The following is a 15,057-nucleotide window of genomic DNA, read 5'->3' on the forward strand; positions in this document are numbered from 1 at the left end:
TAGGCATTAAGATCTATAGAGATAGATTGAGGCGTCTTCTAGAATTCAGTCAGAGTACCTACATTGATAAGGTCTTGAAACAGTTCAAGATGCAAGATTCCAAGAAAGGAACCTTACCGATGAGCAGTGGCACAGTTCTCTGCAAGAGTCAGTGTCCTATGACATCTGATGAGCGAGAACGCATGGATCGGATTCCTTATGCTTCGGCAATTGGATCGATCATGTATGTCATGCTTTGTACTCGACCGGATGTATCCTATGCGTTGAGCATTACGAGTAGATACCAGTCAGATCCAGGTGAGTCGCACTGGATCGCCATCAAAAACATCTTGAAGTACTTGAGAAGGACTAAGGATGTGTTCTTGGTATACGGTGGGTCAGAAGACGAGTTCGCTGTAAAGGGTTACACCGATGCTAGTTTTCAGTCGGACCCGGATGACTACAAATCGCAGTCTGTATATGTTTTCTGCTTGAACGGAGGCGTGGTTAGCTGGAAGAGTTCCAAGAAAGTGACCGTGGCAGATTCTACTACAGAAGCTGAGTATATTGCAGCGTCGGACGCAGCAAAGAAAGCTGTTTGGATCAGGAAGTTTGTTGGCGACTTGGGTGTCATTCCTAGTGCTGATAGCCCCATTGCTCTGTATTATGACAACAATGGAGCGATCGCACAAGCGAAAGAACCCAGATCCCATCAACGATCCAAACACATACTCAGACGATTTCACCTTATCAAGGAGATCATAGACAGAGGAGACATGCATATTTGCAGAGTGTCGACAGATGACAACATTGCCGATCCGTTGACGAAGCCTCTCCCTTCGTCGAAGCATGAGGGTCATGTTAGGGATATGGGCATTAGATGTTTAGCAGTCCATGATTAGAGCAAGTGGGAGATTGTTGGTTTAGTGCTCTATGATGTACTGTTATGCGAGCTTTATTGAGATACATTTAATGTATTAACACTTTCTATGGTTTATGGATGAGTGTTTTATTCATTACATGTTTTGCATACTTGATATGTTATGAAATCCATGTATTGTTATGAACAATACTCAACTCCCTAGTTGTATGTCATTGTGGGAATAATGATGTAATAAGACTAGTATGGTATGTGATTGATGATCATAGAGATGATCATAGGTATTGGATACGATCACAATCATAGGTATTCGTTAGAGAACGAAATATTGGATTGACCCGCATGAGATTGTCACATGGACTAGCGTCATGACTTGAATCTCATATGACGGTTCCATGATTGGATCCTAAGACCTGAGATATCTATGGAATCCAACATGAGGAGTTGTGTACTTTGAATACATCAAACACCCTGCGTAACAGGAGGACTATAAAGGCGTGTATCGGGTACGAAACGAATCATGTGTTGGATTGTAGATAGTCGAGACGAGATTTGTACCTCTCGTTAAAAGAGAGAGATATCGTTGAGCCCCTCGTGTGAGCGAGACTGTAGAAATGTGTGGTCGCACTATAGACGAACATTGTCTATTTCACACAGTCGAACTTAGTGAACGAGAAAGCAGTCGAATCAGATAAGGTGGTTTGTCCATGCCTTATGTTCGACATATGATATCGTGATACAAAAGGATCATCAACCGGAATCATCACTAGCGTTCGTAAGATCACGAGTAAACTCTATTCGAGATAGGTAGTCATAGTGTCTTGCTAGAGACCGCCTATGACTTGTATAACCGAAATAGTGATTTCGGGTTATACTGCTATATCTGATGAGCCTACAGGGTCACACACACAGGAAAGGACAAACGTGCGAAAAAAGATGAGAATTTCCCGGTGGAGCGGAGGCCAGACCGACCGGTCCAGAAGGTCTGGATCGATCAGTCCAGAGGTAACGTGCAAATGTTGTTCGGTCCGAAAAATATTCCAGACCGATCAGTCCAGAGCCCTGGACCGATCAGGCCACACGTAATAAGCTCCAGACCGATCGGTCCAGACGTCGGGATTTCATTAACTCGCCTAAATTAGGGTTTTAAGGGCAAGGAACTTTGGGGAACGCCTCCTAAGCTCTTGAGCTCGACTTTCAGACTCTTTTGAGAGGTTTTGAGAGTGGAAAACCTAAGAGATTAATCCCTGAAACTCTTGCGCAAAGAAGAAAGCGTTCTTCGGTCATAGTAGACAAGTTCCAACTGTTGGATACATGTAGAGGGCAAGGTATTCTTCCTGCATACAGTGATCGGACAAACACATTAATTGATACAGGCCCCGGATCAATTGAGGTAAGCGTTCTAACGTTTCTACAAGATCATGCATGATAGGTTTTAGGGTTTCATCAAAATTTTTGTTTTTCATCCGCTGCGCCGATCTCTTAGGAAATAGATTCGCTCTAGAGATCCCAAGAAACCCAACATTCACGACATGACCCGATCGTGTGAGTGCAGGGTGACACGATCGTGTTAACCTTTGATGTACCTCTCGTCTTGGCGAACTAACCCGATCGTGTAACTTAGTGGGACCCGATCGGATGGGCTCTGTGACAACCCAGAGTACCGTAGGAGGGCGGGGAGTGATCGCCGGTGCAGAGGCACGGACAAGGAGCGGCTCCTGACGAGCTTCTGGGTAGGGGGTACAGGGATGAATGGAACACACCGGAATGAGAGAGATCCGAGGGTTGTATAGGTATGGGACTATACAGTCTAAGATAACATAAAAGAATTAGTTGAGCTACTCATACCAACAAGGTGCATCTACCTTTTTGGTTGACTATCCCGAGAGAACTCCAAAGTTAAGCGTGCTGGTTCTGGAGCAATCTCAGGATGGGTGATCTACTGGGAAGTGTCTCGATATGCGTGCGAGTGAGGACAAAACACGCTGAAAGGTCTCGGGTTGCTGTGTGAGGGCAGTTTCGACAATTCGTAGCGGCCTCGGGTCGTTACAGATGGTATCAGAGCCGGTACTCTCCCAGTACGGTGTTGTTCGAGGACGAACCAGGCGGAAGTTGGTGGGCCTGTGACAACCCAGAGTACCGTAGGAGGGCGGGGAGTGATCGCCGGTGCAGAGGCACGGACAAGGGGCGGCTCCTGACGCGCTTCTGGGTAGGGGTACAGGGATGAATCGAACACACCAGAATGAGAGAGATCCGAGGGTTGTATAGGTATGGGACTATACAGTCTAAGATAACATAAAAGAATTAGTTGAGCTACTCATACCAACAAGGTGCATCTACCTTTTTGGTTGACTATCCCGAGAGAACTCCAAAGTTAAGCGTGCTGGCTCTGGAGCAATCTCAGGATGGGTGACCTACTGGGAAGTGTCTCGATATGCGTGCGAGTGAGGACAAAACACGCTGAAAGGTCTCGGGTTGCTGTGTGAGGGCAGTTTCGACAATTCGTAGCGGCCTCGGGTCGTTACAGGCTCTTGATTCGATCTTTGCTTTCTTGACGATGTGACCCGATCGTGTGACATGAGTAGACACGATCGGGTGTATCATTGAAACTCGCCCTTTTCGGGATTTTCGCCGCTTTCTTTCGTCGAGCGAGAATCAAAACTAAACACGCATTTAAACATCTCAGATGACATAAAACCGAGTAAATATGTCAGACGAATCATGTAAAAATCCATGTATATTGCGTGTTGGCGGCCGTGTTGATTCAAACTCGCCTGTGTTCACCCCATGTCTAAAGTGCAGATTTTTAACAAAGAATTGACACGGACTGTGTTGCATTGCAGGAAAACTTCCTATTTTGCATCTGAACTTCCGTTTTCAGCAAAGGAAAAAGCCTAGCTGCAAAGCAAATAAATAGAAGACGTCTTGGACTTCAGAAATCATCGAGAGATCATAGCAGAAGCCAGAGAACTCGAGAGAGAATCAAGACGGAGTTTCCCAGGAGCAGAGATTGAAGAACTGTCGTCGAGAGATCGCTGCAAATTTCTTCTTTATCTGTTTTCCATGTTTCTCTTTATTGATTTGAACTCGTTTGTTGTTATGTATTGCGAGTAATCGTTTAACTGTAGCTAGGGATTTAACCTTGTAGGGATTTGTTTGGTTTTTATTTTCCGAGACTACATTATCGATACTCGTCGGTTTGATTGAATTGAGTTTATTGCTTTTAATCTTCTTGACCAGTTGATTGATTGATTTTAGATTCTGATTTGCAACGAAAGTTGTGATTAGATTCGGAAACAATTCATTGAATGAATTGATTAAGACTATTGAGAGATAGGTTAATCAATTTAGGAACCGTGATAGTGTTTGTTAATGCATTTGATATTTTAATCTATTAGGTTGAGAGATCGATAGGTTAAATTATTGGATAGTGGATTTAGGACTTGAAAGAGCCAAATCTGATATTAGAACTTGAGATCCCCGATTAGAGTTCGATATTCGTAGATTTTCCATCCTTAGAAACAATCACTTCGCATTAAGGTTATCCCGAAACTACGATGGTTTAGTTATCTGATTTTACTTAGTTTGTTTATTGTTTTATTTCCGATATTCATATACTTCATCTGCTATTTCCTGATCTGATTCTTAGTTGAGTCTTGTTCTTGGAGTTAACTATTCCCTGTGTTCGACCCTTGTACTACAGTTGATCCGTATCTTTGCAGTATTCGTTGTATCTATGTTTTTATTACTTGAGCTTATTTATACACCTAGATTTGCGTTATTAAGTTTTTGGCATCGTTGTCGGGGAATAGTTTAGCGCTAGGATAAAGATTCCTTTGAATTTAGATCCTTTTTTCTTTTTGTTTTTCCTCGATCTCTTGATCTATTTTTTGTGTTTGTTCTATTTTCTGGTGTGCAGGTTTCCCGGTGTATGACCAGAAGTTTTGGGTTTGACAACCTAGTACCTCTTGATCCTGAAATCAATAAGTTCGTTAAGTGCAATCGAAAGAAGAAACGACAACAGAGAAAGATGGAGGAACGTGCTATAATTGCTGAGAATAACAATGACACTTATGGGACATACCTTCAACCTAAGTACATTCAGCAGCTTTCATGCATTCGCACTACAAAAAAAATGGTCATTTCCAACGGGTAAATCCGTTGGAAATGGCCAAATTTTCGTTGGAAATTAACGTTTCCAACGGATTTATCCGTTGGAATTTCGTCGTTAGAAATCGGTGTCCGTTGGAAAACCGTTGGAATTTTCAATGGAATTTCAACGAATTTTTCCGTTGGAATTTTCCAACGGATTTCCAACCGGCATCCGTTGGAATTTTCCAACGGAATTTCCAACCGATATCCGTTGGAATTTTCCAACCGATATCCGTTGGAATTTTCCAACCGATATCCGTTGGAATTTTCCAACCGATATCCGTTGGAATTTTCCAACCGATATCCGTTGGAATTTTCCAACGGAATTTTCAACTGCATTCCGTTGGAATTTTCCAACGAAAAATTCGAAACATATTCCGGACCTGACCCCGACCCTGACCCCGACCCACCCCACCCCACCCCGACCCCGACCCCGACCCCGACCCGCCCCCGACTATATATATACTTATTCATATACATATATGTATATATATACACACATCATATTTGTATATATAAAAATATATAAACACAAAATATATCTATATTTATACATATATAGATTTATAAATATATAAAATATTTGTTTATACGTATATATACATCTCCTTAATATATATATATATACGCATATATGTATATATATATATTCGAATTCATATAAATATATATATTAGTGTTATATATATATGGTTAATATATATATATATATATATGCTTATTCGTATACATATATGTGTATATATATACATCATATTTGTACAAACATCCGTTGGAACTCCGTTAAAAATTTGCAACCGATTTTTCCAACGTTAATCCGTTTAAAATTTCCAACGGATATCCGTTGGAAATACCGTTGGAAATTTCCAACCCAATTTTTCAATTGAATACGTTGAAAATTCCGTTAAAAATTTTCAACGGGTGTTTCCAACGGATACCCGTTGGAAATTTTCAACGGAATTTTAACGGAAATCGTCGTTGAAACGCCGTTGAAAACCGTTGAAAATCCGGACAAATCCGTTGGAAAATCCGTTGGAATTCGAGAATTTTTTTGTAGTGTCGTCGGCCTAACATCGACCGTAACAATTTTGAGTTTCAACCGGCATTCATCAATATGCTGAGCTCATCAGCGACAAATCCGTTGGAAAATCCGTTGGAATTCGAGAATTTTTTTGTAGTGTCGTCGGCCTAACATCGACCGTAACAATTTTGAGTTTCAACCGGCATTCATCAATATGCTGAGCTCATCAGCTTTCAGGGACAGACCTAATGAAGACCCGATCCCTCACTTGACTCGATTCAAGCTACTATGTCAGTCGGTGAGGACAATCTGCGGAGTTACCGATGAGTCTCTCATGCTCATGACATTTCCATTCTCCTTAATGGATGCTACTCTGGAATGGCTCTACACACTACCTCCAGATTCCATCTTCTTATGGGAACAGATACAAGAAAAGTTCATGCAGCGGTTCTTCCCTACTAGCAAGACCCAGCTCGCGAAACAACAGATTAACTCGTTTTTGCAGGAACCTGATGAATCTTTGCGTGAAGCTTGGGATCACTTTCAAGGATACCAGAGAACATGTCCTCACCATGGATGGATTAAAAGATACCTTATTTCCACTTTCTTGGAGGGATTAAAGGAGGACACTCGAGTTCTTATTCGAGTAGCATGTGGAGGAAGCCTCAACGAAAAGTCATTCGACTTCATAGAGCAACAAATCAACAAGATGGCCAACGAGTGTGCTCCCTCTCACGAGTTTATCAGAAACGTTAGTCTCAAAAACAGTCGTGCAAGTAAGGAAAGTCTATCTGAAATTCAGACATTACGTGCAAAATTGGCAAAACTTAAAATGCAGGTTGAGAATGCCCATCAGATCTCAGACTTAGACACATCAGCCAACGGGTACATGATCGAAGATGTCTACTACGTAGATAACAACCTGTACTCGAATGTGTACAATTCGGGATGGAAGAATCATCCAAACTTCTCGTACAAGAATTCTTCCAACGTCTTGAATACTCCCCACGAAAATTTTGGTGGTCTGTCTAATCAGGGTCTTTCTCAAGGACATTAACCTGGACGCTCCATTCCCACCAACAGACCGGTTACTTGCATCAATCAGACCACAATTCACAGCTCTACATCGCGTATCTTCAGAGCGACCCGAATATTCTTCATGGTATGGTCTCCACTTCGGTCCTGGACAACGACAACAACAACAGCGGAAGTTACAACACGGGTGGGTTTCTTGAGAATAACGGCATTGGGGTCGGATCAAGTTCAACCATTGTTAAGGCCGATTATGATATGCCTTCTGGTGGTGGAGAATGGTCAGGAGAATCGGTTCAAGGGTCGAATCTTTTCACCATGTGGAGTGACTGAAGAGCTATTTTAATTATTGCTGATTTATTTTTAGACGGCGACATTTTGTGGTTATTGTTCTTGAGGGTTAGGGTTTATGGGTACTAAAATAAGAACAAAAGAGTACCCAAGTTTTGTTTACAACTCTCCTTTACTAATTCCCCGTTTATAAAGATTTATGACTTCTCTATTTGTGTTTCTTTTTATTTGTACATGTTATATAGTCCGTCCTTATGCACATGGGGTAACATTTTACAAACACAATTAAGGTGCTCATATTCATATATATGCTAATATATTCAATTTTTATCATGTTTATAAATCATTTAAAATTTTGTGAGGATATTTTTACCGTTTTTATGTTAATATAGATTAAAATTTTCATTATCCAATATAATGTCATTTTTTATTTTGATAACAAATATTTTAGTGGCTCAACAGTAAAACCATTTACTTGGGTTGGTTCTTTATAACAAATATTTTAGTCAAATTGTTTGTAATATTTAAACCATTAAGGCTAAACTTTATTAAACAGCCATCCGTAAACAGTTCAAACATTTTGGTAAACACGAATAGTAGATTCGATTCATCAAGAAAGACAATGTGTGTATATATAGACGTCGCCACTACTTTTGGCAAAAAAAAAAGACTTTACGTTGCTTTGAAAATGGACGAGAAAGAAGCCTTAAAAGATAGGTCTCAAATGTTGTATAAGACTATAATAACATGTCTCGCGTGATGACTATTTTGGTTATTAACTGAACAAACAAATCAAATCGAACCAAATAAGATATAAACCGAACAAATTTCTAGAATATTTTGAGGTTCTGAATATGTGTTTGGAAAGAAAAATTGTGCTATATGAATATGAATGTCCAAAATGTTTTTCTCATCTTCTTCACTTTTCCGTTTCTTCTCTGCAGTTTCTTAAAACACCTAAGTTTTCCCGGAGATAATGGACAATTGATTTTTATGAGTTGATAATGAAGCTGTTTTTTTTATAAAACTGTAAAAATAATGAAGTTGTTTTCTGAATTTATAACGAGCTTCTAACAAAAACAACACCCACACGAGACGAATACTAACAGTTGCCCTCGTCCTCACCTTCGTTTTCACCATGCAATATCCGCTAATACACGAAGATTTAGGATACCCGCAGAATATAAAAGCTTCGACACATTTTGGAACCCTTGAACACTAATTATTATGCGGCCTACTTCCTCCATCATGGGCTACAAAGTTCAACAATGACACAATTCATGTTGTGTAGTTCGTTGAAGAAACCATTTCACGAAATGGTTTAACAGAAAAGTATAAGCTCCTTTCTGATCAGATTGCAGATTCCGACCCGCGAAGAAAGCCCAGGTTTTGACAGACATGCAAATGTTTTAGGGTTTGATATTAACTTGACAGAGAAGTTTTCTGTTAACCAATGAAACCCCGTCAAAGATTTTTGCCATGTAGAAGAAGAAACTGACACACGCTATCAAAGCATATAATTTACCAGACAGCCTAAAACCAGACTTCAAAGACAGAGATATTCATCAGCAAACAGAGTCATGGCTCGGTTCCAAGGATGGAAATGTCTTCCTGATTGAATTCGAGGGATAAATTCATGTGAATAGCCTTGATACGGTGATAGATCTTCGATAGAAACTAACTAAACGATAATAGAACTTGGCTGAAAACGTACCTGAATGGTATTGATGATGATTCCTGATACCAAAGAAGAACACCACCAAGAGGATCAAAGACAAGGGTCGCATGGATGCCCGTATGATATGATTCCTACAGACCGAACGCGTTGCCTGAGCAAATTCTTCAATTCTTTGATGGACTGGCATTCGGACGAACCCAAGTCATTCAGTCCGAGTACAGGATCTGTAGCTTCGTTCTTTACTCGTCTCGACCTGAATTCCTCCGAACCATAATTTCTGTCCGTACTTGGACTCTAAGGATGTTCTCGTCACCATAGCTGTGAGAAGGCAAAAAGGGGAGGCAAAAAAGAAAGACAATGATAAAGAAAATGAACACAAATCCCAGACGAGGAGGGTGGCAAACGGTAAGATGGAAGCATAAAATGTCATTCCACCGAATACGACAAAGGATGTCTATATACACGCAGTCTTTAATGCATGTATTGCTTCTTCACTAATATGCTCAGCATGAGTTACCATGAAAAAATGAAACTTATAAATGTCGAAGTTGTACATTATTTTACTAATATATCATGATGGGTTCTTATTTATCACGATTGAAACATAAATAAATAACAGAGGAACTTGTCTATATGCCTACCATTACAAAACCAAAACAGCTTCATCAAAGTCAGAAACTCATGTTTCTGCTGAGATCACATGATCATTCCTCGAATCTGCAAGGCTTTTAGTGATACCTCACGCATTGACGAGCTTTTCTTCTGATTCGGGTAAAGTCTTGATTTTCACGGGTTTCCCGAGCTTAGTCTTATCTTCCATGGCCGCGATTTCAAGGGCTTTTGCACAGACAGGAAAGCCCTGATCGTCGCAAGGATCCACTATAACGCCGGCTCCAATGCAAGTGGTGCCCATGTAGAATGCGGTAAACTGTCCAGAAGCCAGACCTTGATCGTCCTCGTCCAAGTGTACAACCCCGCTGTCTCCTCCTGCTTCCATTTCGAAATTGCAGCGGTAAAAGCCAGGCCCATGTCGGACCTGATAACCGAAAATCGAAGGTTCATGAATTGTGCACTAAGAACAAGGAAGATAACATTCATTAGACTACCATGTTCCTTACCTTGCACCTAAGCTGATTATCATAGCCTGGAAATTTGCCACTAAGCCATTTTAAGGAGCCAACACGGAAAACCCGCCTTCTCTTGTCGACTGAATAGTAATTTCTTGAGACAAAAACAACATTGTTCTTTGTATCCTTTTTAACTACATACCTGCATACAACCGGGAGGAGCACGAATGTCACAGCCAATGAACATGAACTAATAAAATGACCGTTCATGCCGTTACCCAAAACCCATAATAGTCATGCTGCATCGATAATTATAACAAGCATAATACCGGTATTAGAAGCTAGATAGACAGATTATGATGATATGATTGTGGTGAATCTGTTAGTGAACCACCTAAATATACAGAATCTCGAATATTTTGGTTGGATGCAAAAGGTTCTTCTGTTCCCGTACTACTATCTGCTCATATTTAGAATAGGATGCTGCTTCTGCCTTATTTACTATGAGCATAGGCCAGTTATTGGAGCAACCACCAGCAAGAAAAATACCAAAAATTTTGGTCCATAGTTAAGAAAGATACCATGGTCCACCAGGTAAGCGCAAGCCTTGGCGTTGTCCAATCGTGTAGAACCAAAATCCTCGATGCACACCAAGAAAACCTCCAGTTTCAGCTTCCAATATAATTCCTTCCATCTCTCCTATTTGCCTAGCAACAAACTCGCTGAACTTTATCTATCACAGGGAAGCATATTTAACAGGTCTTAGGCTTGTTTTAAGAAACCGGTTATAAACAGAAGAACAAACTTGGAGAAGTGGATTCCAGTGACAGCTCAAAATTTAAGCGGAACATATTCAAAGAATTTAGAGATTTTAGCTTCTCCATTTTCTGATCTCCGTCAGAGTAAAAGTGGATTTTAGCTTCAGGTTATAAACGGAAGAACAAACTTGGAGAAGTGGATTCCAGTGACAGCTCAAAATTTAAGTGGAACATGTTCAAAGAATTTAGAGATTTTAGCTTCTCCATTTTCTGCTCTCTGTCAGAGTAAAAGCTTGTTATAAAGGAATAATTTCAGAGCATAACATAATATTATTAAACGGTGAATTCTTCAGAACATCTAAAGAAGAACAGAATAGTTACCTTCCCGAGGAAACATATTCCTTGTGAATCTTTCCGATCTTTGTTAGGCAAATCAAGTTCCATTGCTAGTTTGCGAACTTCGTTCTGTACAGACAGGGAGAAAAGGTTTTAAAACAAGCACAGCTACCATCATTAAGAAAACAAATTGCATTCTTCTTTTTAATTTTCTGAGCTAAGGAGTAGAATTACTGTGCTAAAATCCTTCATGAATTTTCAGGCACCATGTTCCGGCAAAACAAGATTTTCAATTGCACCTTGATATCAGTTAATGTCGTGTTTTTTTTTTTGTGTAAGACAAAAAATGAGCAGAGATAGGACGAACTACCAAGTACCTTCGTTAGGCAGCCAAGTGGAAAAATCAGCCGTCTAAGCTGGGTCTGAGAGAGATGTGAAAGGAAGTAAGTCTGATCTTTTACCTAAAACAATGAAACGACGGAATTCATATAGTGGAGGAACTCAAAACCAAAATAATAGTGTACCTATCAGATACATTCCAGCAAGAAAAGAAAGGACAATGGAACTAAGTACAAACACGCATCATGGAGACATAGCATATAAAACCAAAGGAGAATCTTCATGACAAATAAGATAGTTGATATTAAATCCGACAATAAACGGAGAAATAAGTAGCAAAAACCTGACATCTCAAAATAGTTCAAAAGCTCAGAAACTTCAAACCATCTAAGGCAGAACTCTTGTTATTAAACTGTTAGAAGGGCGAATGTAGTTAAAAACAAGTATCTTGGACAAGCAAAAATGTCAGCAAAAGATGGAACTAAATCAAATTTCACAGGTCGATTTTTCAGAGAGCAGTAGAGATTCAACTTTCTCAATCATTGCAACCCCCCCCCCCCCCCCCATTTTAACTATAAAAAGCGAATGTTGTAGAGTTGTATATTTAGATTATCAGAAATACTACAATAACTAACTGATTTGATAACCCCATAGATATATCCACTGTATATGAGACTCAAGTAAGTACCATGTCTCGTGATAGCTCTAAAACAGACAATGCATCAATTTGACCTGCACGAGGATGGATGACTTTTGCATAGTGGCCTGTGGCTACAAAATCGTATTCCATACCACTAATAGCATCCATGAATGAACCTGGAAATAAATACCAATATGTGGCTTAGAAATTAAACCGAGACACAATAGCCTAAACCCTTTGACAAGGAAATGGAAATATTTCCACGGGTGAAAAATCCTGAAGAAACGAAAAACGAAAAATCACATTTAAATTACCAAATTTAATTCTTGTGTTACAGAGAACATCTGGATTAGGAGTCCGTCCACAACGGTATTCCGCAATAATGTAGGAGACCTGATTAGCATTGGAAGCATGAAGAATAAGATTTAATCGGTTGGGGGTAATAACCCGGTTTTGCATTAGCTTTCTAGACAGAAACAACCACAAAATCGTTACAACAAAGAACAGAGCAGTCTGGATGAAGAACTTACAACTTTTTCCCAGTATTCATCTGTTAGATGCACAACCTCCAAAGGCACATCAACCTTCAAAGCAACTCCCCCAGAATCAGTAAGGTACGAACTTTTACAAATAAACAAAACCCTAAGGATGATGAGCATTGAGAAAGAACAGAGAGTACTATTCACATAAAAACAGTTAAAGAACTAATAACCAGATCCAGGAAATTCTAAGTAAACATTTCAGCAGTGGACAGGAATAAAAACAAGAAAAAGAAAGAAGATGGCGCCCTAACTGAACGTTAACTATGGCAATAAGCATGTCTTCCAGATGTTTATATTCATTTTACACAGTTAACTTCAATGAACCTGAACAAAAAATGTAAGGAAACTATATGAAACCACTACTCCCCCATCATCGTTCGTTCTTTTACACGCACTCTAATCAGAAAACCTTTTCAAAATAAAATTAGAATACTCTGAAAACAAAGTGTATTCAAGGCTTTCTCTCTAATAAATCTGAGACGAGAGTTTATCAGAGGGAACAAAAAATATCACTAACACTGACCTGCTCACAGACATGCTTTGCATACTTCAAATCATCTTCCCATGGGCATTCACTCCAGAAATTCTCAAAGTCTTCCTACAGAACATAAAGCATCACAATCTGTGTTATAAGAAAAACCCAACAAAAATAAGGAGTAATAATTGAAGTGAAATCTCACATATAATCAAAATTAGTTGCTACCATAATGCCCAAAGGTAGAACCAATTGAAGAAATTTTCACAAATTTCGGACCAGCCCTAATAGTGGGAAGATTCCAACCCCCCCAAAAATCACTTATAAGTTCTGTTACGGGGACATAGATACACAACTCTCCGTTTTTTACACAACCCAAGCACTTCGTCACCTCCATTCATCAATGGATGTGAAATTCAGCTGAAAACACCAGGAAACTTTCAAAGAGACGAAGAAATCGTAGCACCTACACAATTTAGCACACCTGAAACCAGATTTTGAGGTAGAAGGCGGTGCAGGAGTGACCGGCGGCACGAAGAAGGCGGAGGGCCACACTGCTATCGACGCCGCCGCTGAGGAGGACGGCGACACGAAGACGCCTCTCGGGCATGGAACAAGACAGGTGCGGTTCGAGGCAGGTATGACTGTAGTTGCGTCCGACGACGAGCGGAGTCACCGGAGCAGAGGGAGACAGAGACAGAGAGTTCCCGATGGCGGCGACGGCGGAGAAGGAAGGGGCAAAGAGAGAAAGAGGGAAGTGAGAGAGCGCTGGGAAAGAGAAGAAGGGCTTAACGACGGAGGAGAGCATCGGTCGCAGCCGCAGAAGCGTAGGTAGTCTCATGGCATATCTCCGGGCGGTGGTACGACGCGAGCGGGGAAGAAGATTTTTAGTTGGGTTATTAGAATAAGTAATTTGCATTTTGCACAAGACATTCACAATGTCTATTATTATACGCATATATCCACATGGCATAATATCTCTTTTATCAAGATAAAAATTGAATTCAGGATTCGAAAAGTCATGAAAGATAATTTTTTGACGATAGTGTTTATATATAGAATTTTGCTTACTCGTTTCAACAATGGAATCTCGTACCGGACAAAAGATAATCCACTTCTCTACATTCAGGAAGAAAAAAAAAAGTTCCAGACAAAGGTGCACTCGGTCGGTCGGATAGTATATATCTCGTCCATAAAGGATGAATATTCATCCTATGAAATGGTCGACTAGTTCGATATGGGTATGCAGTCTGCCGTACTCGGGCGACCAGAAGGTGTATATTTGGCCGAGGTTTACTCGGTCCGGTTCTGGTCCATATATACTAAGGCTCAAATCCAGTCTGTTCTCGATGCCTCAATTGGTCCGATCCTAGACCAACCCGGATCGGACCAATTTTTAAGAAAAATTTGATTTTTCTAAAAACATTCTGATTTATTTGTTCGTCCATCCTTATTGTATGTGACCTTATAGACTAATTTGACACGAAAGTAAACTCGTAATCTAATATTGGATCACAAATCATAATTTGTGTTGGAGAAAAACAATAATACGAAAATACATATACATACCCGATAAGATGATGACTTCAATCTGATCCGATAATCTCGTCTTTAATTTATCAAAACACGTATAAAACATTAGAGAATCGGATATGACTTCAAGGCATGACGAATACTTTCCTAAAAACGTTATTCCATCCCTACCGGATAAAAAATGAGATTATAGAAATATATCAGTGAAGCGACAATGATTTCGGTTTATTATTCCGATAATCATCAAACAAAACTTGTTTAACCGAAAACAAATAAACCCTTGCGCATAGTTTTCTACAGAAAACTGTTGGTTTAGTGCTCTATGATGTACTGT

General features: G+C 40.0%; 1 protein-coding gene across 2 annotated transcripts; it reads right to left on the reverse strand.

Annotated features, from left to right (window-relative positions):
• Window positions 1-8,850: 8,850 nt before the first annotated feature.
• On the reverse strand, window positions 8,851-14,111 carry LOC104798769 (tRNA-specific 2-thiouridylase MnmA). Of its 2 annotated transcripts, XR_769489.2 has the most exons (12): window positions 13,675-14,111; window positions 13,239-13,313; window positions 12,704-12,757; window positions 12,488-12,566; window positions 12,222-12,349; window positions 11,572-11,655; window positions 11,240-11,323; window positions 10,682-10,833; window positions 10,152-10,302; window positions 9,772-10,069; window positions 9,070-9,351; window positions 8,851-8,966 (listed from the first exon to the last, which is right to left on the reverse strand). XR_769489.2 is itself a non-coding variant. In XM_010520961.2 (11 exons), the coding sequence occupies exons 1-10, from the start codon at window positions 14,107-14,109 to the stop codon at window positions 9,773-9,775; spliced, it is 1,539 nt and encodes a 512-aa protein (XP_010519263.1). In that variant the 5' UTR covers window positions 14,110-14,111; the 3' UTR covers window positions 8,851-9,351; window position 9,772. The 2 variants fall into 2 exon arrangements, 1 of the variants encoding a protein (XP_010519263.1); XM_010520961.2 differs by having other exon boundaries at window positions 8,851-9,351.
• Between the last annotated feature and the right edge of the window lie 946 nt (window positions 14,112-15,057).

Source organism: Tarenaya hassleriana, unplaced genomic scaffold, assembly GCF_000463585.1.
Source record: "Tarenaya hassleriana unplaced genomic scaffold, ASM46358v1 Cleome58, whole genome shotgun sequence".
NCBI classification, from domain to species: domain Eukaryota; kingdom Viridiplantae; phylum Streptophyta; class Magnoliopsida; order Brassicales; family Cleomaceae; genus Tarenaya; species Tarenaya hassleriana.

Bases quoted from the DNA above. Each gene is read 5' to 3' on its own strand.
- LOC104798769 (XM_010520961.2), bottom strand. From the start codon at position 14,109: ATGCAAATTACTTATTCTAATAACCCAACTAAAAATCTTCTTCCCCGC. The intron at 12,567-12,703 runs GTAAGTTCTTCA...AATGCTAATCAG, and splicing joins ATGAATACTGGGAAAAAGTT to GTCTCCTACATTATTGCGGA. The intron at 10,834-11,239 runs GTAACTATTCTG...TCCCTGTGATAG, and splicing joins GAATATGTTTCCTCGGGAAG to ATAAAGTTCAGCGAGTTTGT.